Genomic DNA, 25,076 nt, shown 5'->3' with positions numbered 1-25,076 from the left:
CGGGAGATGGAGTTTCATCGGTAGAGTTTTACTTTTACGCAGAATAAACAAACAAACACCTAAAATAAAAATAAAAACCGGAAGCTGAGCGTAGCCGCAATATCTTGCTGCTTGTGACCAGCAGGTGGCGCAGTTTGCGGACGGCCTCCGTGGAAGCAGTCACGTAGGGCGATGTCACCTGTCCGATCCCCAACACCCAGCTGCAACAAAAACACCTGGATCAACATCTGCGCGGCCTCGTTCGCGGGGAGCTTTCGGTGAGATGTCACGATCTCCTTCACGCCGCCGGTGTTAGCCAGCGTGCTAACAGCGTTCGACACTGATGCTAGCCCGGACACTTATGTGTAAACAACGCGGTGACTGTTTGTTTGTTTTTGTTTATTTAATTATTTGTTTGTTTGTTCACTTCGTTTTGGGGATATTTATTCTCAGTTGTCACCTTCCACAGAAGCTTACCAAGCTAACATCAGCCGTTTGCAGCGTCAAACCAAACTCCGTTCAGTAAACGGCCATTTTTAAGATCCGCTGAGTTTGGAACACAAGAACAGAAGATTAAGGGAAACCAAGACTTTCCATAACATCCAGCAAACGGTTCTGCTTTATTTGGCCCAAGTCTGCTCCACCGAACAGGCTTTAAATCCGGTTAAATTTCAACGTTTGTTCAGGCTGGTCGCTTTCAAACTGCAGATTCACCTTTATTGTTATTTTAATGAAAAGTAGAATGACGTCGCTGGCTCCTTTATATTGCGTCTGCGCGGCGTGTAGCTGCCAGATGTCGAACCGCAAACATGTTTTTGGCGTAAAGGCTCATTGATAATTGATCAGGAATAGGGACCTTCATGGCGTCCACGCCGAACTCCACTTAACAAACGGAGATTTTGCTGTGAATCCGCCTCAGCGAAAATTAGATCAGTGTTCAGCAGCACCGTTTGAGCTTGGCTAGCGTTTTTTTTAATTCGGTGTCTGTTTGATCCACTGAGCTGCCGTACTATCTGTAAATCTCAGGCGTTCACGTGCTTCAGGGCACCGCCCTCGCAGACTGGTGAAGGAAGGGTTAAAGATTAAAACCCTGATGGTAGTGAGAGACTTCCTGGCGTTCCCAGGACAGCCGGAAGGTTCTAAACAGATATTCACTGAACTCTTTGGTTCAGGCTCCTGCAGGTGATGAGCAGGTTTTTCACCTGTCCTCAGGTGTATTTCTGTGTTGTTGTTTTTTGCTAGGATCAGCTGAGTTCACCTGGGCAGTAACATGGCTGCTCAGCTGGCCCCACAGTCTGTCCTGAGGGAGTTCTGCCCACTCTACTACCTGCTGAATGCCATCCCAGCCAAGGTATGTACCTGTCGAGGTGTGGATGATGATGATGGTGTCAGAGATGAAGCTGAGGGGTCCCCTGTTTCCCTGCAGGTGCAGCGGGGCTTCAGGTCAGTCCTGGTTTACCTGACAGCTTTGGACAGTAGCAGTGACTTCCTGGCTGTGGGCAGCAGCATTGGTATGCTCTACCTGTACTGCCGCCGGCTCGCACACCTGAACAAATACAGCTTAGAGGTGAGAGGTCTTTTCCTACAATACTTAGATACTAAGTGTTGGAGAAGTTTATGGGGACTTGTGTCAGACAGGCAATGGCACACAGGTGATGTCAGATAGCTGGCAGGTTAAATAAAGACAGAAATTATATTTAGATTCTTTAAACAGGTACCTTTGCATCTGCATGATGCGCTCAGACTTTCATTAACTCATGTTTACACTGATGCAGGTGTGCACAGACAGGTGACAATCATCTCCTGCAGTCATGTGATCAGTGATGCATTCAGGTTCAGGTGTTACAGGTTACATTTGGTTCAACCTCAGACTCACCTGGAGCCACCTGTGATAGCTTGAAAAGGTTTGAACAGGACTGAGACGCGCTGAGACAGATCACATGATCATAAAACATGTTGCAGTGCATGGTGAGATGTTTGTTCACCACAGACAGGACAGGTAACAAGTTCACACCTGGAAGACCGAGAGACAGGAGACTGCTTTTGACCTGTGTGTGTGTGTGTGTGTGTGTGTGTGTAACAGGGGAAGTATGATGCAATCACAGCTGTGAAGCTGCTCAGCTGCTTTGATGACCTGGTTGCTGTAGGAACCTCTTCAGGACGGGTTGCAGTCTTTCAGCTGGTATCTCCGCTTCCTGGTCGCAACAAACAGGTAAGAAGATCGATTGACAACGAACGCTGTAGTTACCCCCTCTGCCTCTGTGCACCCGTGTCACACACACAGCTGTCTGTCTCTGTGCAGCTGCGGCGTTTCAATGTTGTCGGCCTCCATAAAGGCTCTGTCACAGCGTTGGCGTGGAGCACAAACGGGATGAAGCTTTTCTCCGGTGACGATAAAGGACGAGTTGTGTTCACCTCTCTGGACCTGGACCAGGTAAATACCCACACTGCCTCCGTCCTGTCCATTGTAATACACCGGTCCTTACACCGTGTGTGTGCGTCCGTGCAGGGGGTGTGTAAGCCTGTGTTGCTGCTGGAGGAGTCCTCAGGTGTGGTTCAGATGGAGTATAGTCACCAGGTGCTGCTGGTATCAACGCAGCAGAGATCCCTGCTATACTGCACACAGAAACAGGAAGTGCTGCAGCTGGGCACCAAGCCCCGCAAGAGGTAACCCCAGACCCCACCTATTGTCTGACATTAAACCGGTCTGTGGCCCAAAAAAGTTTTGGGACCGCTGTTGTAAGGTAAAGACCCTAAAATTTTACCAGTTACTGATTTAGTGGTACTCGTCTATATTATCTGTACCTGTGCTCACTCGTGATGCTCGTACACAGAAGCATCACTTGTACCTGTACTAGGGCTGGGCTAGATCATACCGTTCACGGTAATACCGGTGTAATTTTGGATAATGATAGGAAAATGAAATATCGCGATAGAATATGGGTAAAACGCGCATGCGCAGTGCCTTTATTTACATACGCACATGGCGGCGACGCAGAATGAGAAGGGAGAAAGTGGATCGTTGAATAAAACGGATGAACCAGAATTGGTTTGTAAAAATGCTGCAACTTCAGTGGTGTGGAACTGGTTTAGCTTTCGTCCGTCAGATACACAACAAAACACTATTTTTGGTAGAGCATGCCAGCGGGCCGTCATTATTACCGTGTTGTTTGGAAAATACGGCACACTTAAAATCAATCCTTTGATTTTTCTGAAGATCGACAGGCGTTTGAAAATCTGTCAAATGTTTTAGTACGACTTTGCTAAGCTACGAACCCCCCAAGCTTGATGGATTGTCGGAGCATTACGGCTATCGTATGCAGGCGCCTCGCGGAGTGATACGTACTGTGCTTCAACATAATATTACCGTATTGTGTGTGTATAACCTCTTTTTAAGTTTTGTGGATATTATACATGGTTATGCTGAGGATATGTCGGCCAATTTCCACTGGAAATGCCTTTTGGTTAAACTGTCAGCGAGGATTTGCATTTGCACTGTTAATTTTTTATATAACTTTAATGTACATAAAAAACAGCTGCTTGTTTAAGTGGAAATACATTGATTTTTTTTTTTTTTTTGCACTAATAAAGTTGAAGAGTTGTAAAGTATTTTGTCTAGTGTCAATTATATCGTCAGTTATATCGTTATCGCAAATTTTCAAATATATATCGTGATAAATATTTTTGGTCATATCGCCCTGCTCTAACCTGTACTGATACTGTTGAATTTGTGTGCTGTTACAGCAGTGGACGGTTCGGAGCCTGTTTCCTACCTGCTCTCTGTAAACAGAGTGACCTTCAGGTTTTTGCTGCTCGACCTGGACTTAGACTGTGGAGGTCTGACATCAGAGGACAGGTGGAGGACACCCGGCTGCTCAAGCCCCTCTTTAACTCACAGGTACACTGGGAACACCAACACATACCTATACATATACACTGAAACTGATACACCCGTGTTAGTAACAGACCTGTTTTCTGTACACCTGCCTTACTCAGATACCTCAGTTTGAGTTGTTTCCTCGTCCTGACCCGATTGGAGGGTACCGTCCAGCAGACCGCCAGCTCGGGCTGCTTCGTTGTTTCCTGAAAGAGGGCTGGATCCTCAGTTGGAATGAGTACAGCATCTATGTCCTGGACTGTCTGAACCAGGTACTTCTGATTTAATGATGTGATCTTTAAGATAACGTGGGGCATGATTATTCATGACATTAAGGCTTTTAAATTAAATTCTGGACCAAACAGGGAGCAAGTAAAAGAGAAGCCAGTATGGGAAAAAGTATGGGGGCTAGGGTTTTTGAGGCAGTGTTAATTTTCACAATAAATTTGGACTTAGTTTCAGTCTTAATTTAGGCATCTAAATTTTTTTCGTTTTAGTCTATTTTCAGTTGACTAAATATCATAAGGTTATCGTAGACTAGAGGTTAAGTAATCTGACCAAAAAATAAAATATAAAAGTGTGTTGTGTTTTTACCGGCAACGGTTGCTCCACACGGTTTACAAACCGTCTTCTTTTACTTCACGTCAAATGTGTACTCTGGAATTGTGGGCGTCACATGACCAAGATAGCAGCTTAACAGACAAGTTCTGAAAACTGCGTGCTACTTTTTTCAAAGCAACTCCATCTCTTAATAAGGACACAATACTGGTATGTCAACACCTTCGGCAGTAACACAGAGCCAAAGTTTTACTTGTCCACAAAGTAGCCCAAATACTAACATGGATAGGACAAACAAAGGCACTGTGCGGTCAGACTTTGGAACAAAGTTCAATAATATCAATATCACTATTGAAATTGCAAAGGCTTTGACTGCACTGGAAAGTAAAGTGACAGAGATAAGATGTAATGACCATATGCAGCACTAGGGCTGTGCGATATGACCAAAATCTCATATCCCGATATAAGACGTATATCACAAAATGGTGCATTTTCTGTAAATTCAGTGAATTTCGGCATGAAACGATATATTTTTAGATATAAGTTGTAACGGCCGCCATTTTTTTTGTGAGTATTTGTTACATGGCGTGCTGCAGGGAAAAGCCTGTTCTAACGTTTGAGTCTAAGGTTTATTTTGAGCACCTGATGACTCTTTTTTGCTTCTCTTTCGTAAACTCTCTCCATACTTTGTTACGTAACTGAAGAAGCTTCTCGGATGAGAGGTGAAACGTCTTCAAGCCACTTAAAGAAGTGTAGACGCTTTTCTTTCCAAGCTGCTTAGACTATGATGACCTGGATGACTGAGAACCTTCAAACACATATTGCCGTACTTTTTGGGAGGAACACCCTTCAACTGGTGCGGCAGTATGAAAAGGAATCAAGGAAACTAGCGGATTATAGGAACCATCTCCCTTTCGACCTAAGATGCAGACAAAGTTGTTCCTAAGGGTTTATGCCTTGGATCCATGGTCAGGGGACATAGAGTTGACTTTTAGGGCACAAAATCAACTTCTAAGTGAAAGGATAAGACAGGTCCATTTCACTATAGATGACCTCCAGAACAAGATTAGCCAGACTCTGTAGGAACTGAAAACCCTCTCCTATTTTAGAAAAGGTTTACAAGTTTGTGGACAAGGTTCAGCGGGCCCAACACTCTAAAAGAAAAGAGAGACAACGCAGGAAATTCCACACCGTGCTTTCTAAAACATTCACTCCTCAGTCTGAATTTACACAACACAGAGAAGAACACACACCTGAGGACAGTCAGGAAAAATGGGTGAAGAACTTTTCAGACTGGAATCTCACTGAACCTGAAAAGAGAGTATTAGCCAAAGGACTCAATTTTGCCATTTCCCATAGTGGACCTCATCACAGCCACAGAAACCACCATGCGGATTAATAAATTATCACAGACAGAAGCAGAGCAAATCAGGATGAAAGTCCAGTGTCAAAGTCCCTCCGTCCAACCTCACAATACAAGAAAAGAAGGCCGTCAGTTCCCTGAGCAAAGACCACAACATCACTTTATTACCAGCTGATAAGGGAAGGTGCACCGTGGTCCTGAACACAACAGAGTACCACACAAAGATCACTACTCTCCTCAGTGACAACAATACCTACGAAGCCTTAAAGTGAGACCCCACAAACAGCTACAAAAAGAAAGTTATAGCTTGCATTCAGGACCTTGAAAAGGACAAAATCATTGGCCGCCTTACATATCACCGAGTTTACCCAGGGGATGCCATTCCCTGCATTTACGGACTTCCTAAGATCCACAAGGAAGGTGTCCCACTCAGACGCATAGTCAGTAGCATAAACTCAGCCACTTACAACATTTCTAAACACCTTGCTACCGTCCTTGCACCTCTCGTGGGGAACACCCCACATCACATCAAGAACTCCACCGACTTCACCGACAAGGTCCAGAAACTTACCCTGGATCCAGATGAAACCATGGTGTCCTTTGATGTAGTCTCTCTCTTCACTTGCATTCCCACCATGGAGGCAGTGGAGACTGTCAGAAAACGACTACAAGAAGACAGCTCCTTGGAAGACAGGACCAACTTCACACCCGATCAGATTTGCACACTTACCACTACATATTTCAAATACAACGAGGGTTTCTACAGACAAAAACATGGCTGCGCCATGGGCTCCCCCGTGTCATCTATTGTAGCCAACCTTTACATGGAGGAAGTGGAAAGAAAGGCTCTTGGCTCTTTTAAAGGGAGAGTACCCAGCCACTGGTACAGATATGTAGACAACACCTGGGTCAAAATCAAAACACAAGAAGTGGAATCCTTCACTGCGCACATTAACGCTGTGGATAAAAACATCAAGTTCACCAGGAAGACACAAAGGATAATTGTTTGCCTTTCCTGGACTGCGCTGTGCACATTGAAGAGAATGGCAACCTCAACATTGAAGTTTACCGGAAGCCCACACACACAGACCAGTACCTCCTCTTTGACTCCCATCACCCTCTGGAACACAAACTTGGAGTAATTAGGACCCTACACCACCGGGCAGAACATGTTCCCTCTAAGCCTGAAGGGAAAAAGAAGGAACACACACATGTAAAGGAAGCACTCAAAACATGTGGTTATCCTAATTGGGCGTTTATAAAGTCAGCAAAGATGCACAGAAAAGAAGATCAGACACCAGCGAGGGAGGATAAGAAAGACAAACACAACAACATTGTAGCCAGTGTATCGGAAAAACTCAGGAGCATCTTCTCCAAGCACGACATCCCAGCAACACACTCAGACAGAAACTGGTTCATCACAAAGACAAAACTCCAAAACACAAACTGAACAATGTGGTGTATGCTGTACAGTGTAGCGAGGAATGCCCAGACCTCTACATTGGAGAGACCAAACAGCCACTTCACAAATGCATGGCACAACATAGAAGAGCCACCTCCACGGGACAAGACTCAGCAGTCCATCTGCATATAAAGGTCAAAGGTCACTCTTTCGAGGATGCCAGTGTTCACATTTTGAACAGAGAGGACAGATGGTTTGAAAGAGGAGTGAAAAAAGCCATCTATGTCCACTGTGAGCGACCATCTTTGAACAGAGACGGTGGTTTACGATACCAACTGTCTGCCATCTATAATCCAGTTTTGAGATCCTTCCCAGACGCCTTAACGCCCACTCACATCCTGGGCCATCTGACCTCAGGAAATCACATGATAGGGTGGGGCCAGGTTTCACAATGAGCTCATCCGAAACCCTGGCTGATTGTGACTGTTACGAAATCAGTTTTTACCCCGGTTCTTTATTCGTTGAGGGATCCAGAAAACGGCACCGGAACTCAGTAGTTATTTTTACAAAATCTTTATTCATCTTTATTCATCTTCATTTAAGCATGCACTTCTAGAAGGGAAGACGAGGCCGGTGTCCCTCTGAAACAATCTTCACCCCTTTGTTAGTTCCAGGCAGCTTTATAGAGGCAAGCCCATCATAAATCCCCCATGGTGTGCTGGAAACTCCGTATGTCTGTGTGTGTATGCACGAGCACGTGAGTGCCTGTGTGTGCGCGTACCCGCGTGTCTATGTGAGTGCACGTGAGTGAGTGTGCATGTGGATGTGTGAGTGTAACTGTCTCTTCCTAGGGGCCATAAAAAACATCTCCCTTCCAGACCACAGTTACACTGTGAGAAACCTTGGAGTCATTTTTGACCAGGACATGTCCTTCAATGCACATATTAAACAAATATGTAAGACTGCTTTCTTCCATTTGCGCAACATCTCTAAAATTAGAAATATCCTGTCTCAGAGTGATGCTGAAAAACTAGTTCATGCATTTATTACTTCCAGGCTGGACTACTGTAATTCACTATTATCAGGAAGTCCTAAAAACTCGCTGAGAAGCCTTCAGCTGATCCAAAATGCTGCAGCAAGAGTCCTGACAGGGACTAGAAAGAGAGAGCATATTTCTCCTGTTTTGGCTTCCCTTCATTGGCTTCCTGTTAAATCCAGAATTGATTTCAAAATCCTGCTCCTCACATACAAGGTCTTAAATAATCAGGCCCCATCTTATCTTAATGACCTTGTAGTACCATATCACCCTATTAGAGCACTTCGCTCTTGCACTGCAGGCCTACTTGTTGTTCCTAGAGTATTTAAAAGTAGAATGGGAGGCAGAGCCTTCAGTTTTCAGGCCCCTCTTCTGTGGAACCAACTTCCAGTTTGGATTCGGGAGACAGACACTATCTCTACTTTCAAGATTAGGCTTAAAACTTTCCTTTTTGCTAAAGCATATAGTTAGGGCTGGACCAGGTAACCCTGAATCCTCCCTTAGTTATGCTGCAATAACCGTAGGCTGCCGGGGATTCCCATGATGCATTGAGTTTTTCCCTTCCAGTCACCTTTCTCACTCACTATGTGCTAATAGACCTCTCTGCATCGAATCATATCTGTTATTAATCTCTGTCTCTCTTCCACAGCATGTCTTTCATCCTGTTTTCCTTCTTTCACCCCAACCGGTCGCAGCAGATGGCCGCCCTCCCTGAGCCTGGTTCTGCCGGAGGTTTCTTCCTGTTAAAAGGGAGTTTTTCCTTCCCACTGTCGCCAAAGTGCTTGCTCATAGGGGGTCATATGATTGTTGGGTTTTTCTCTGTATTTATTATTGTGCTATCTACTGTACAATATAAAGCGCCTTGAGGCGACTTTTGTTGTGATTTGGCGCTATATAAATAAAATTGAATTGAATTGAATTGAATTATCAAGTTACAAATGTTGAGACCCCCACACAGGTATCCTCTGGGGAATTTCCACTCAGCATTAACTCCTCTTTGTCTTACTTTCACAGTTCAACTGGGGAGGGTCTCCTAAGATCTACTCCTAAGTTCATGACACAGTCAGGCCTTTATTTATATCCAGGGCAGTGTCAGTGTCTCTACCATAATTCTACATTCTATCTTAACACATTTCTAAACTCTAAAGCAAACTAAACATTCCTACATGTCTAAACTCTAAAATAAGCTAAACATTTCTACATGACCCACACCCAAGGGGGTCTCCGCATGAAGTAATGGTGGTTTTAACTTTAGTGCGAACTACTCATATGAATTTCAAAGCTGTTCTAACAGTCCAACACTGGTCTCTCAATCTCCTGTTGGAGAGCCGTGAGCTTTCTACGATGTTATCAAACTTGCGTTCTGTGATGTTGTCATTCTTGTGCTCAAAGAGCAGGTTCTGAGAACTCACGACTGCAGTGCGCTTCCCAAGATGTGATCCAGTTTGCGCTCAGAGGTGTTATTCCGAGCGAGCCCCTCCAGATGTAATCCAGTTTGTACTCAGAGGTCTTGTTCTGAGTATTCACGGCAGCCGTGCAGTTCTCCAAGATCTTATCCGTGCTGCACTCAATGAGCCCATTTTGAAAACTCACGCCTCGTCCCATCGTTTCAATCCCAGCGGGCAGCCTTGTGGGGGTTTGAACAGCCGGTTCCGCTTCCTTAATTCTTCGATAAGCCAGGGCCAAGCCAGCTCCGATCAGCAAGAACTTTGTTATCATGGTTCCGAATAGGTAGATATCTTCAGCACTCAGGCTCACCCAAGCCCAGACTTCTCGTTGAAGGGGTGTCAATTGCATTCAGAGACCAGTTGATCAAATCCATAATTCCTCTTTTAGGTTTTAGAGAACAGACTGCGAGAGAGTGTTCCAGGGAAAAGTAATATAAAAAACACGAGACTAGACAAGGACACAAGAGGCTAAGCAGGGAAGCTAAGGGAGAGGAGGAGGAAAAAAAGTGCGACTGCCTTCGTCAAGAGCAAGAGAGAAAGAAGTCCAGACGCTTTTCTTTCCAAGCTCCTTAGACAACACCCATCTTAAAAAGTAGCATCTTAATAACATTTCCCATATTTCTGAACTGATTTGTGTTTTGGGTTAATTTTGCATAAATCTGAATCTTCTGAGCGTTCTGTTCAATTTCAATTCAATTTTATTTATATAGCGCCAAATCACAACAAAAGTCACCTCAAGGCGCTTTATATTGTACAGTAGATCGCACAATAATAAATACAGAGAAAAACCCAACAATCATATGACCCCCTATGAGCAAGCACTTTGGCAACAGTGGGAAGGAAAAACTCCCTTTTAACAGGAAGAAACCTCCGGCAGAACCAGGCTCAGGGAGGGGAGGGGCCATCTGCTGTGACCGGTTGGGGTGAAAGAAGGAAAACAGGATAATGTTCCACATGCTGTGGAAGAGAGACAGAGATTAATAACAGATATGATTCGATGCAGAGAGGTCTGTTAACACATAGTGAGTGAGAAAGGTGACTGGAAAGGAAAAACTCAATGCATCATGGGAATCCCCGGCAGCCTACGGTTATTGCAGCATAACTAAGGGAGGATTCAGGGTCACCTGGTCCAGCCCTAACTATATGCTTTAGCAAAAAGGAAAGTTTGAAGCCTAATCTTGAAAGTAGAGATAGTGTCTGTCTCCCGAATCCAAACTGGGAGCTGGTTCCACAGAAGAGGGGCCTGTGAATGTTGTTTAAATTTCTAGCTGATCTGTGTTCTTAAGGTGATCATTGGAGCTTTGGAGAGCAGCGGAGACATTGTGTCTGTCTCCTGCTGTGACAACGAGATCTTCGTCCTGAAAGGAGATCGTGACATCATCCGCCTGTCCAATAGCCCCGAGGGTCTTGCCTCCAACTGTGAGCAACTCCAGCACTACCAGTATAATATCACAGGAGCATAATACTGCCACTACTACTAATAAAAGCCCATTGCCAGTATAATCTCACCAATTCTCTTTTTCACATACCCTCATTCTGTCTGTCAGTGTTGGACCTCTCTGTCTGTCTGTCCTCACCCTTGACCACACCCACCATCCTCCGATCAGTTGGATCAGTGGAAATTGCTCAGCCAATAAGAACCATGGCCATCATTACAGAGGGAGGGGGAAGAGAGGATGGCGAAGGAGAGGAGGGCGGACAGGAGAAAGCAGAGGAAGAAGAGGAGGGAGGAGTGGAGGAAGTGGAGGTGGCAGAGGAGGAGCAGCAGCTGGAGGTATGGCTACTGCTGTTGTTTACCTGGATACCTGGGACAGCCTGCAGTAACCATACCTGTCCTTTTTGTTAGGGTAACCAGGTGTGTTTGGTTGTGTTTCCAGGTGACTGAGCTTGGCCAGCTGTCCGGTTTGTTCGCAAGTAGTTCTCGAAGCCGCAGCAGTTCCGTCACTTCATGGGATGGTCTCCATGGAAACGCTCCAGCGAGCAGTTCTTGCGAGCTGACATCCAGACGTTACAGCGCCCCCCTGGGTCAGGAGCAGATGCAACAGGAGCTGGTGGTAAAGCCCATCAGAGTGAAGAAGAAAAAGAGGCGACGACAAGGCAAGTGTGACTCCTCCCACTCTGTAAAGCGTTTTAACACTTTATGACCAATGTGACTCTGTGACGAGTACACAGAGCAACAGTTTGAACAGGAGACCAGACAGACAGGTGAGTGTGTGATTCTGACCTGTCTCTCTCTCCTCAGACAGCGGCGGTGCGACTCGCGTCTCTGAGAGCAGCTGTTCAGACTCCATGTTTGTAGTTCAGGACGGGAGTGTCAGTGACGGAGGAAGCGGAACTCCTCTGAGCGACCGGGCCTCCCTCGTTGGAGTGGACTTTCAGAACGAGAACTCTCCAGAACACCACCCAAATCAGGGCCCCTGGAAGACGAAAGTCTCAGAGAGAGGCATGAAGGAAGAAGAGGAGGTGGAGGCTTCTTCCCACCAGACTGGGTGACTATCTGAAGATGGTGTTGTTCTGTCTGATCTGCACCACCTGCTGACCGGATTTTATCTTCCTCCTGTTTCAGCTCCCTGCTCCTCCTAGGCCTGGAGAACCAGCCGGACCCTGGTGCTGAGGTCGTACCGCCAACACCTGATGTGGATCTGCTGCTGGAGTGCACCTTCTCCTACATGCAGAACACTGAGGAAGCAGAGGAGTTTCCAGATCGTCAGCCGGTGGAGGCGGACGAGTTTCTTAGCCCTCTGATTGGGCCGGAGGAGGAGGAGGTGTGTCTAAGCTGAAGGTTCTGACAAACATTCATGAACATGTGACTTGTGTGTAAATACAGCTGAGGCCCACCTACATTTCCAGGGATCACACCTGCTCAGTCATCCCCCGTGTTTTGGCAAGATGTATCAGTAAGAGTTTCTATTAGTAATGGTATCAGTATCAATAAAGTCTTAACAGGTCAGGGTTTGAGCCTGAAACTCGTCTGTGGATCTGCGTGTTTAGCACAGGTGAAGTTAATTTTCCCTCTGTGCATTTAGGACGATGTCCTGGCCCCCTCTGCTGGTATGACAGACCAAATGTTCCACTCTACCGTGTCCAATTTGGACAGGAAGCACAGTTTGCCCAGCGATGAAGACGATGACATTTACAGCCACACGCTGCCCCCTGCTGGTAATGCTGTGGACACCCTCACCTGCCTGACCAATCCAACGGAGAATTCGCAAGACCAGGATGGCCAGGAGAGAGACCGGCTCAAACCTGAGCAGGTTAGGCAGAAACCTGACTAGGTGAGACTTACACCTGTGCAGGGAATCCTTCATGTCTCCTACGAATGTGTCTTTTAGTTGGCGGAAAGCTGGATGGGGTACTCAGGACCAGGATGTGGGATACTGAGCCTGCAGGTGACGGACAGGTAGGCTCTCTTGATCCCTCAGGTGATGAGCAGGTGAGTGCAGATGTGTGACAGGTGTTCCTTTTCAGGTATGTGTGGTGTCTGGACTTTAAAGGTGGGCTGTTCTGCAGCCCTCTGCCTGAAACTGGACTCACTTGGCAGCGCTTTGAGGATAACGTCCACCAGATGGCATTATCGCCTTCAGGTAAGCGATAATGTCTTTACTGATGTCATTGTTGTTTTATAGTGAGGATACTGTTACCTGTGTAGGTAGGTAGGTGAACTATTTCCATATTACCTGTCTAACCCTGCAGGTAACCTGTTGTGGAAGGTGGAGCAGAAGAGCCTGACGGCGTTCGCGTGTGCAAAGTTTTCGGCGAAAGGAAAACGTCACTGGTACAAAGCTGTGGAGCAGGCGGCGTTCGTCGCTCTGAGTGATGACTCTGCCTGGATCATCAGGACCAATGGGGATCTCTTCCTGCAGACAGGTAACCACGCACCTGTACAAATGGCTCTGCCTGAATGTCACAGTAAACTCTTTGTTTTTACAGAACTACAGCTGAAGCATTTCCTGTCTAACGTGTGAGCTTCCTGTCCGCTGATCCTTCAGAGCTCTGTGTTGTTGGATTAGTCTTCATGATGTCGCTGCAAACTTTTTTTAAAACAAAGCAGTTGAGACACACAAATATTATTCCACTTGCAATGTCATCAGTCACATGAGTGCCTGAGCAGGTGTTCTCACCTCCTCTGATTGCATCAGGAAGTTCTAAACTCACTGAGAGGAAAAACGTGATTCTCTCTTTCGTCTTTTTTTTCCAACATCCACAACTTTATGTAAACACATACGGCTGTAAAGTGTGTGTGTGACCAGCAGAGTGCGCCATAGAGGTTTCACCTGCCTGCAGCTCTGCTGTCAGGAGAGATTAGGATTAAACTAAATCAAACCCAGATCAATAAAACAGGTTCTGAGGAGAGCTCTGTTCACTGTGACTGCTGAACATCAGTAAGGTCAGAGCTCCTCCTCTCCACCACACACGATCGATCTGCTCGACCCCATGACCATCGGTCATAAAACCGAACCAATGAAAAGCCACGGATCAGGCTGCTCTTAACCAACCAGCCCGAGAGCTTAAACCAGCCTGGCCCTTTACGTCAGATAAGCTCTGTAATGAACCTCTTACACTGTGTGTCTCAGGTCTAAGCGTGGAGCGGCCCTGCGCTCGCTCCATCAAGGTGGAGACCCCCTGCGTGTTCAGCCAGGTGTGTGTGCGGGCAGGTGTGGTGTGGGCCCTGAGCGAGCACCAAGCTTTATTCTACCGAGAAGGCCTGAACAGCTACTGCAGCGAGGGTGAGGGCTGGAAGTACGACACCGTCAGGTACTGTTACCGTAATACTATCATAGGTCTACAGTACTACTGTAATACTACTCCATTACTGCAGCAAGGGTAGAAAGTATAACATAATCATGGATAGAGATGGGAATTCTGGTTCTATTACTGATTTCATCGACTGTCATTGGCTCCAATTTGACAGTCATCACCATCTCTAAGCAGCATATCAAAAACATGACATTAACGCATATTAATGCCATGCTGCGTAGTCAAATGTTTGTCGGAGGTGTTTCCGCTCTTTGTTGTAATCTTTGATCACAGCAAAGGTCATTACTCAAAAAGTCATTTTTTTAAAGTAATGCAGTACGTTACTTAATTACTTCCAGGAGGAAGTCATTCTTTACACTATTCGTTACATTACTATGGCATTACTCTGTAAAACAACCTGAAACACATTATTAAACAGTAATTATGAGACAATATAAACTTCCAGCTACAGCCCCACACACCAACACAAATATCTGACCTAATGAGGACACACATGTTTCTCTTAGTATTTGGGTATGAACACAAAGCCGACAGCACAAAGAGACGTGAAAGTGATTCATGTAGGCTCTTTACCTGACAATATAAAGTGAGTTGAGGCGACTGTTGTTTGGAGTTTTATAAATACACAAATTGGAAAAAAACGAGGCTGCAGCCTGACTGCCCATCCGTTTGTTACCTGATGAAGTTCAGCAGCAGCTGGCTTCACCGCAGCTCACAGTGCGTGGCTGGGGTCAGCTGTTACTCAGGCTTAGCGTCACTTTGGGTTCTTGGCTAACTTAGTGTCAGCATGTAGTGTCTATGCAGTTGTGTTAGCAGCATTACAGGTGCTTCTGTCCTGGAAGCAGATTTCCATTTTACCATTGCCATCTCATCCTTTTGTGCAATAAAAACAAGAGTTATGTCCATATCTGCGGGGGACACTCCCTGCTATTTTCCTCCTCCGAGAACTCAAACCAGCTGATTGTAGTGCAAGAGCTGATAACCCTGGTCAACAGGAAACTAACGATTACAAGGAATTGAACTACTTAATCTTGTACTACTACTACTACTACTACTGTAATACTATTATACCACTACTATATACTTCAGTAATACTATGACATTTGGATCAGATGACAGCAGTCAACTTGAGGCACTTTACACAGTACAGTAAACACTAAAATATTAGAGAGGAAACAGAGCAACAATCAACGCCTACAAGCAGCACTTCGTGACAGCGGAGAGGAAGAACTCCCATTTAACAGGAAGAGACCTCCGACAGAGCTGTTGGATGTGAGAAGGATTTTGAATCTATTTTTGGACCCAGTGAAGAGAAGCTGGTGTGGGAGAAACGCTGTCTTTCTGGAAGCGGTGTGAACTAGCAACACAGGTACACACCATCAGGTACACTCCTCACCACCTGTGTGTGTGTGTGTGTGTGTGTGTGTGTGTGTCACAGTGAGGCTCAGGGTCTGGAGCTGATGTGCGTCGCCCTGGGAGATGGTGGGACGGCATGGGCTCTGGATGCCAGCGGCAGCCTGTGGTTTCGGACTGGCGTGTGCTTGTCCAGACCGCAGGGAGAGGACGATCACTGGTGGCAGGTGAGCCTGAGCGTCTGTACGACAGACTGTATGTTAACGATGACAGCCAAAGAGGTTTCCATCATTAGGGTCTTTGTTGGAGGCATTCTGGTTCAGCCCGTGTCTCTCCTTCAGATCAGCATCTCGGACTACGTGGTCTTCGATCAGGGCAGTCTGTTCCAGACCCTGCTGCAGGCCACGCAGAGTGTTGCCACAGTAACCAGAGCACCTGTGGAGCGCGTTGTGGCCTTCCTGTCACAGTACTCCCAGTGCCAGCCGAGCCTGGTCAGCGCTAATGCCAGCGGCGTCTGGGTGGCCTCAGGGCGGAACCAGCTTCACCTGGCACGCGGCAGCCTCGTGGGTTAGTAAAGTCCAGTAGATGCAGTCAAAGTCCAGTAGAGTCCACTGAAGTCCAGTAAGCTCTAGCTGGCTCTAGGCTGATTTGTCTTTTTGGCTCAGGAACTTTCTGGCAGAACGTCGTTCCCAGAGGAACCGTCTCTGCCACCAGGTGGACCTTCATCACATCTTCAGCGGTGCCTCACAGAGAAGGTAACACAGCTGGACACACCTATACCTGAGCCCTGTACCAAGCACAACCCTATCCCCGTGTCACCTGATTTTCAGGTACCTTCCTGTGGCTGGCTCAGAGCAGGAAGGACTTGTTCTGTGTTTGGGATCAGGATGGAGAGCTCCGCCCCTCGTCAGTCCTTTTACCACCTGAGGTAAACACACCTGCCACCTGTCTGTGTCTTAACCTCCTAAGACCCGAACTCTTCCACAGCATGCATTTTTAATTTCTCTTTGATATTTGAGCATATTGGGGCCCGATGAATGTAAAAACAAAGAATTACCAGATTTTTTTTTTTTTTACCTTATTTTTGTTTTTAAGAAAAATCAGAGCCACATATGAGGATATTCGTTTAAAACTTTGATAGAACAGTAGCAGTATAATGTCCTCGTAAGTGGGTATCAGGCCCTTGTAGAGCAAAATTGAGTATTTTGGTCTAAATAACCCAAAATGTGATGTCCACATATGTGGACGCAGGGTCCTAGGAGGTTAAGGGTTACCTGTGTCTTCATCTCATGGCATGCTGTGTGCGCTCAGGTGGAGCTGACTCACCTGTCCGCCTGCCGGGATGCTCTGTGGGGGCTGGACACGCACGGCCGGGTCAGCATTCGGACTCTGTCCCCGTCCTGCCCTGCCGGACTGCATTGGACCCCCCTGGACCTGAGCCAACTCGGTGCGTACCTGAACTCACTCTGATACTTATGTGTGCGAGTGGGCGAGCGTGGCCCAGCCAGTCCTAGTTTTCAAAAATGGCAGGCGTTGTAATATTACTCTTATTACTCTTATTGGGTCACAAAAAAACTTTTAAGATATTTTCAGAATGTAGCTGTGTAAACTTCAAATATCTGCTCGGTTTATCAAGACATCACGTATTTGCAAAAGTGCTCCGACGTTTTCGGAGACGTCCGTTACCCACCAGCTCGATAGCGAGCCGGGGCGAGAACAGCGAACTCCCCGCACATCGTTTTCAAACTCCTGCGCACTTTCACTACTCAGGTTAAACATGAGTCACTCGGATAACTTAAAAATGTTATTGTTTGGCTTTTTTCAGTGTTTTACTTGTTCCTGAGTGAATCGGTTTGGCTGAGATTAAAGTTATAGTTTTTACACAGTTGAATAAACGTCAAACAGAAAACTGATTAAACAGAACTGTGAGACAGTCAAGAATTTACACCAGTGTCCTGTTATATTTTAGATAGCAAGGAGCAGACGGCAGAGTTTATTAAACTCCACCGAGACAGCGGTGACGCAAATCTGAAGGCTAGACCGTCCCATTTCACAGCCGTTTACTTCCGGCCTACCCGACCTCCTGAGGACCCGGCCCACTTAGAATGTGAAGGACGGGTCCGCAAGAGATGCAGCCTATGAATTTGGACACCTCTATTATATAACAAACCTAAAAACAGCAAGCAGCGACACGCTTCCTGTTCCTGTGTGGGGGCAGGTTTATTCACGTCAGTGTGTGAATGGGTGGATGACTGGATGTGTAAAGCGCTTTGGGGTCCTTAGGGACTAGTAAAGCGCTATACAAATACAGGCCATTTACCAAATGAGTGAACATTAACGTGATTTTAAAAACTGCTGTGAAAGGTGGCTGTAGTTAAACCTTTACTTAAAAAGCATCTCTAGACCCAGCTGTCTTAGCTAATTATAGGCCAATCTCCAACCTTCCTTTCATATCAAACATCCTTGAAAGAGTAGTTGTCAAACAGCTAACAGATCATCTGCAGAGGAATGGCTTATTTGAAGAGTTTCAGTCAGGTTTCAGAGCTCATCACGGCACAGAAACGGCTTTAGTGAAGGTTACAAATGATCTTCTTATGGCCTCTGACAGTGGACTCATCTCTGTGCTTGTCCTGCTAGACCTCAGTGCAGCGTTCGATACTGTTGATCATACTATCCTATTAGAGCGATTAGAACATGCTGTAGGTATTACAGGTACTGCACTGCAGTGGTTTGTATCATATCTATCTAATAGGCTCCAATTTGTACATGTAAATGGAGAGTCCTCTTCACACACTAAGGTCAATTGTGGTGTTCCACAGGGTTCAGTGCTAGGACCAATTCTGTTTACATTATACATGCTTCCCTTAGGCAGCATCATTAGAAGACATAGCATACATTTTCACTGCTATGCAGATGACACACAGCTCTATCTATCCATGAAGCCAGGTAACACACACCAATTAGTTAAACTGCAGGAATGTCTTAAAGACATAAAGACCTGGATGGCCGCTAACTTTCTGCTTCTTAATTCAGATCAAACTGAGGTTATTGTACTCGGCCCTGAAAATCTTAGAAATATGGTATCTAAGCAGATTCTTACTCTGGATGGCATTACCTTGGCCTCCAGTAATGCTGTGAGGAACCTTGGAGTCATTTTTGACCAGGACATGTCCTTCAATGCACATATTAAACAAATATGTAAGACTGCTTTCTTCCATTTGCGCAACATCTCTAAAATTAGAAATATCCTGTCTCAGAGTGATGCTGAAAAACTAGTTCATGCATTTATTACTTCCAGGCTGGACTACTGTAATTCATTATTATCAGGATGTCCTAAAAACTCCCTGAAAAGCCTTCAGCTGATCCAAAATGCTGCAGCAAGAGTCCTGACAGGGACTAGAAAGAGAGAGCAGATTTCTCCTGTTTTGGCTTCCCTTCATTGGCTTCCTGTTAAATCCAGAATTGATTTCAAAATCCTGCTCCTCACATACAAGCTCTTAAATAATCAGGCCCCATCTTATCTTAATGACCTTGTAGTACCACATCACCCTATTAGAGCACCTCGCTCTCACTCTGCAGGCCTACTTGTTGTTCCTAGAGTATTTAAAAGTAGAATGGGAGGCAGAGCCTTCAGTTTTCAGGCCCCTCTTGTGTGGAACCAGCTTCCAGTTTGGATTCGGGAGACAGACACTATCTCTACTTTCAAGATTAGGCTTCAAACTTTCCTTTTTGCTAAAGCATATAGTTAGGGCTGGACCAGGTGACCCTGAATCCTCCCTTAGTTATGCTGCAATAGACGTAGGCTGCCGGGGATTCCCATGATGCATTGAGTTTTTCCCTTCCAGTCACCTTTCTCACTCACTATGTGTTAACCCTTTAAGACCTACCATAGAACCAAGTCTGCCAGAGCTTATATTATATTTTTACATGCTGTAGTGCCAATTTTGGGAGCATTTCAAGTTGATATACATCAATACAACCATTATAGCCCAAATTTTAATAATATGTATGCATTAAGTGCATAGTAATTACATAAATTGCAAAAAAGTGCAATAAACTACAAAAAAATTGAAAATCGTTTTTGTTTTTTTAACATATATTTCTAGTTAGAGAAATTTAAGAGGCTTATCCCTCAAAACTGTAAATACAAAAAAGTTGCACAAAATAGTTTCCCACCACAGGAAATTTATTTTGAGTGTCTTCATAGTTTTATTTTTGAAATACACCAATTTTTATATACTGCAGGAAAAACAAAAATAAATATTATAGTGCAAATTTGCAAAAAAGCAGCATATGCATCAAAATAAACTATTTCCAGCAGTGCAATATGAGTCCTAAGCATCCCAGAAACGACACAGAAAGTCATAAAGTCAAAGATAACTTTTAAAAACACCAGTACAGGCTCTGAGGCCCTGATAGTAAAAAAAACTACATTTCCGCAAAAATGACGTCACTTCCGGTTTCGGGCAGGTAATGGCGGACATGCGAAAGTTCGCGCTGACGTCTATTCCAACGTAGGAAGTGTTACGAACAGCTGATCGGATCGGCAAAACGTGTTTCTGGAATATTCTGTTTTTGTTGCTGCAAGCGCTTTTTATGCAGTTTTTGCAAAGCTATATGTGGAAGAAAACCGTGACCTAGGACAAGCTGATGGCATTAGATGTAAGTACAACTCCTCCGGTTTCATATGCAAAAAAAATTATTGCTCTAGCTTACGTGGTTGCAGAGCTACCGGGATTTAAAAATAGTTACGCAAAACGGAGCGTGCCCACTCCGACCGGTTTTAAAGGGTTAACAGACCTCTCTGCATCGAATCATATCTGTTATTAATCTCTGTCTCTCTTCCACAGCATGTCTTTATCCTGTCTTCCTTCTCTCACCCCAACCAATCACAGCAGATGGCCCCGCCCCTCCCTGAGCCTGGTTCTGCCGGAGATTTCTTCCTGTTAAAAGGGAGTTTTTCCTTCCCACTGTCGCCAAAGTGCTTGCTCATAGGGGGTCATATGATTGTTGGGTTTTTCTCTGTATTTATAATTGTGCTATCTACTGTACAATATAAAGCGCCTTGAGGCGACTTTTGTTGTGATTTGGCGCTATATAAATAAAATTGAATTGAATTGAATTGAAAGGGATCAGCAAGAAACACACACACACACACAGCAGCTGTGTTTCTGTGTCACACTGACAGTTGGAATTTGTGTAACAGGGCAGTACTTTATAGGTCAGTGTGTGTGTCTGTGAGTGTGCGTCACACTGCGACCTGTCTCAGAGGTCCGGTCTGTTTTTAGCCCACTGCCCTTCTCACTATCTCAGGTCACATGACTGGCGTCCTCTCTGCACTCAGCGGTCTCTCGTAACATTTCAGTTTCACGCAGAGAAAAACACAGCGACTTCAGACGGGTGTTGGTTGCTAAAACAACAGTTACTGTTTGTTTTGAAGCTGGGAGAAAGTCATTTAGCTCCTCCCACCAGCTCACACAGATCCAATGAGAATCTTATTTACAAAGAACACATGATGTCACACACTTTGTGATGTCACATGTTCTTTCTTTATTAAAAAAATGATAAACCCGTGGGTGTGTGTGATCACCAATGAGTGATTTAACTGAACTATCAGTCTGTCAAGCCTTCCCGTGTCTGGTCAGGTTTCCAGTGTTGAGACCAATTATACCACAGGCTTCCCTCCTCGGCAGCACAGTGGTTAGCACTGCTGCCTCACAGCAAGAAGGTCCCGAGTTCAAATCCGCCATCAGACTTTCTGTGTGCAGTTGCATGTTCTCTCTGTGTTTGCGTGGGTTCTCTCCGGGTTCCTCCCACAGTCCAAGAACACGCAGTTAGTGGGGCTAGGTTAAGTGGTAACACTAAATTGCCCATGGGTGTAAGTGTGAATGGTTATCTGTGTCAACAGACAACAGTCTGGCGACCTGTCCACGGTGCACCCCCCACCCCAAGAAAGGATCAAAATGTTCTACTGTTACTTTAAAAAATAAAAAGGGTTTTCAGGTCGTGTTTAATCTGTGCTTCTTGGTCAGGCTCAGATCAAACTGCTCTGTTTTTCGTATGAGTCCAGGAGAAGGTTTCAATGTTTCCCTTTGTCACGATGAGCTCAAGTAAGACGTCACCTGTGTGTTACAGGAAGTGTGCGTCTGGTGAGCGTGAGCTGTGGCAGTCAGAACGTCTGGGCCGTGGACAGCCGAGGAGTCGTTTACTTCAGAGTCGGGACGCAGCCGCTCAATCCCAGCATGATGCTGCCGGCCTGGATCCAGATTGAACCACCTGTACAGGTAACATCGAACCACAGGTAAACCCGGCTGACTTCAGCAGGGTCATTTTCAGGTGCTTTTAATACAAAGTGCTTGTATGAATATGGGTGAATGAGCCGAGTTGTATAAAGTGTGTAGAGTAGAAAAGCTCTTCATAAGAAGTCGGTGAAGATTCTCAGTCGCCCAGCTTATCGTAGTCTATGGAGCTCAGAAAGACAAATGTCTTGACTTCTTCAAGTCCCGGGTCATTCGACCTCAGTAAGTCACATGATAGGGTGGGGCAGGTCTCACAGTGGGTTCACCAGAAACCATGGCTGATTGTGACCCACACCTATTTTCACAGCTTGGCTCGTGTGATTAGGTAGAGGATCAATAGTTGGTCCATGACCCTTTTGGGGGGACACTCCCATAGGGCTTAGCATCTGGACTGCACCAGTTGCTCTCAGTAGTCAAGAAGCTTCTCGGATGAAATGTCTTCAAGAAACTTGAAGAAATCCAGACATTTTTCTTTCAGAGCTCCTTCGACTCTACGTAAGAAGTCCATTTACCATTCGTTTAAAGCCACCAGATATGAAAAAAAATCAACTAAATGTTATTTGAGAAACAAAAAAATAATTAAATAATAATGATAATAATAATAATAATGATAATAATAATATTTTTTTAATTCAATTCATTAACGAAGAGTCAAAATTATAATTATGAATAAAAGTAATTTAAATAAAATGAAGTCATATTTATCTTTGAGTCCACCGTGAGTGTGATTTCATCAAATCTGCCAGAAAAACATTAAAACATGATTTTTAATGAGAGTAAAGATTTTATCAAAACCTCTCTCACACCTCGTTCTCTCCACCTGTAATTTTCCCTTCATCATCTTCCTGTTTCCTGAAAGGTAAAGCCTCAAAAGCAGTGACACTTGTCCGGTGACTGTAATGTCGTGTCTTTGCAGCCGATCGGAGTGCAGCTGATGAGCATTCAGACGAGTCCTAATGACAGGCTCCTCTGGGCGCTCGACAACAGAGGAAGCGTCTTTGTCAGGACCGGGCTCAGCGACGAGATGCCCGTGGGGACAGAGTGGGAGCTGGTTCCAGGTACTCACTTGTGTGATGTCATCACCCACCTACACCTGTCTGTCTGTGAGTGTGTCTCACTGTGTGTGTGTGTGTGTGTGTGTGTGTGTGTAGGTCTGGCTGTGAGTCAGCTAGTCCTCAGCTGTCGGACTGCGTGGGTTCGTTGCGTAAATGGAGATCTGGCTCGCCGCTACGGCGTCTCTGAACGAAACCCAGCCGGAGATTACTGGAAGAAGATCCCTGGGAATGCCAGCTGGTTCACTGGTAAGCCTGGTTTATTCTGTTTTATACTGGTGCACCGATACTTGACACAGCTGTGTCTCAGGTGTGTTTCTCCCTCTCTGCAGTCACTCCAGAGGATGAGTTGTGGGCAGTGACTCAACTTGGTGGATTGTCCCATCGGCTGACGAAACTCCTCCCACAGACGCCCCTCAGACCCCCTCCCTCAAGCCCCGCTCTTGGAGGGGATGATGTTGATGACGAATGGGAGCTCATCTAACCTGTGACATCACAGCGTCGCCTGACAGAGTGCTGTGACACATCAGTGACATCACTTCCTCTTCCTTAGGGACAGACAGGATGTGACATCATATCTGGGCTTCCTGTGATGGCTGCCACTCAGGTAGGCCAGGGTGTTGCTGGGAAATGAAGTGAATGTTTTATTTAGGTTTTAACAGGAAGCACTTTAACTGCAGAAGGGAGGGGCAGGGTGCCCCCTGAGATCAGTCCTGATTGGATCTATTCTACTTGGTTCTTTTTTAACTTATTCTAACGGGGTCATTGTAAATAGAGATGTTAAAGGGATGTGTCACTGACTTGAAGCAGCTCCACTTTCTTCCTCTGAGGCTCATTAAAAGTCATAGTTACCATGGTATAGACAGGAGCTCCGCCCACTAACACAGCAGCATGAAAACATGTAAAAATCTCCCGGAGACTGAATCAAAACCAGAAATCGGGACTCTAATGGACAGCAGTGGAGTTCTGGTGTTGGCCCAGGTGTCTAGTGGACCTTTAAGCACCGCCTGATTGTCTCTGACAGTGTTGAGCAGCTGTGATGTCATCCTGTGTAGACTGATTGGACAGAGTCAGTGTAAACTCACCTGTTGTGTTTCATCCATTAACTTAATAAACACATTTAAACACTGATGCAGCGTCAGCTTATTCAATGGTTATTGATTGGATTGACAGAATTGCAAGGAAAAACGAATAGATGTTTTCTGCCTTCATGTTTCAGCTGAGATCAACAAACCAACAAACTCTCCAACAAACAGTCTAAGTTAAAATCAATTGCTGACATCTGGAGAAACTCATAGGAGGTAAAAACAGGAGGTAAAAACAGGAGGGTATACATCAAAAGGAGCAACCCTGGGCATGTGTGCCACAGCTGGCACGCTAAGGGTTTACTGATGGCACGACACGCAGTGAATTAATCTGAGAAGGTGCATTAAAAAATAAATGGCCGGGCCGGTGGTGCACATTGCAGATTAGCTCGCGTAGACACATTAATTTTGCCGCTTCTTACTGATGGTATCTTACTTAACCCCAACTACCAGATTCAACTTGTAATTGGCTAAAAATAACTTAGCCTACCGGTGAGGGACGTTGCCAGTTTTTTCAAGCAATGTTGAAATTCCCACATTCTGACACTTCAAATGCTTCAGGAGCTTTCCGCTCAGCGCAGCATCAGCACCACGGAAATTCACGTATACATCCGTAGACTTGAGACAGAATTCACAATGTGTTTTCGGGACTTTTCAGGTGTATGGACCAATGTTTTCTTTTCTGATCAAACCAGAAAGGTTAATGAGCAGCTGGATTTGTCTCGCATGAACTGGCTGGACACAGAGGACATCGAAATGCAGCTGATTGAGCTGAAAAGCTCGACTCTGTGGGGTCAAAGTTTGCAGAACGCAGCTGGAATCCACAGCTGTACGTGTTCATGGAGCTGCATTTTCACCTGCTGGAC

The 25,076-nt window shown here is 45.5% G+C and overlaps 1 protein-coding gene across 4 annotated transcripts; it reads left to right on the top strand.

Annotated features, from left to right (window-relative positions):
- The first annotated feature begins 112 nt into the window (after positions 1-112).
- On the top strand, positions 113-24,256 carry tecpr2 (tectonin beta-propeller repeat containing 2). 4 transcript variants are annotated; one of them, XM_019348788.2, is made up of 27 exons: positions 113-257; positions 1,222-1,330; positions 1,406-1,546; positions 2,063-2,191; positions 2,282-2,413; positions 2,489-2,646; positions 3,724-3,877; positions 3,976-4,128; positions 10,932-11,082; positions 11,211-11,437; positions 11,541-11,760; positions 11,906-12,152; positions 12,230-12,428; positions 12,690-12,917; positions 12,996-13,063; positions 13,132-13,247; positions 13,357-13,530; positions 14,238-14,418; positions 15,860-16,001; positions 16,116-16,341; positions 16,440-16,529; positions 16,605-16,702; positions 17,086-17,221; positions 21,910-22,058; positions 22,990-23,131; positions 23,225-23,374; positions 23,458-24,256. In XM_019348788.2, the coding sequence occupies exons 2-27, from the start codon at positions 1,250-1,252 to the stop codon at positions 23,607-23,609; spliced, it is 4,044 nt and encodes a 1,347-aa protein (XP_019204333.1). In that variant the 5' UTR covers positions 113-257; positions 1,222-1,249; the 3' UTR covers positions 23,610-24,256. The 4 variants fall into 4 exon arrangements, with proteins under 4 accessions (XP_019204333.1, XP_005466266.1, XP_019204334.1 ...); XM_005466209.4 differs by having other exon boundaries at positions 114-257; positions 10,950-11,082; XM_019348789.2 differs by having other exon boundaries at positions 143-344.
- The last annotated feature ends 820 nt before the right edge of the window (positions 24,257-25,076 follow it).

The sequence above is a fragment of the Oreochromis niloticus genome, linkage group LG19, assembly GCF_001858045.2.
Source record: "Oreochromis niloticus isolate F11D_XX linkage group LG19, O_niloticus_UMD_NMBU, whole genome shotgun sequence".
NCBI lineage: Eukaryota > Metazoa > Chordata > Actinopteri > Cichliformes > Cichlidae > Oreochromis > Oreochromis niloticus.
This window is presented reverse-complemented; position numbering and strand designations above follow the sequence as displayed.

What these genes read in the sequence shown, in the direction of transcription:
- tecpr2 (XM_019348788.2), top strand. Translation starts at nt 1,250, where the DNA reads ATGGCTGCTCAGCTGGCCCCACAGTCTGTCCTGAGGGAGTTCTGCCCA. An exon ending in AGGAGGAGCAGCAGCTGGAG is followed by an intron (nt 11,438 to 11,540) that starts GTATGGCTACTG and finishes TTGTGTTTCCAG; the next exon opens with GTGACTGAGCTTGGCCAGCT. An exon ending in AGGACGATCACTGGTGGCAG is followed by an intron (nt 16,002 to 16,115) that starts GTGAGCCTGAGC and finishes TCTCTCCTTCAG; the next exon opens with ATCAGCATCTCGGACTACGT.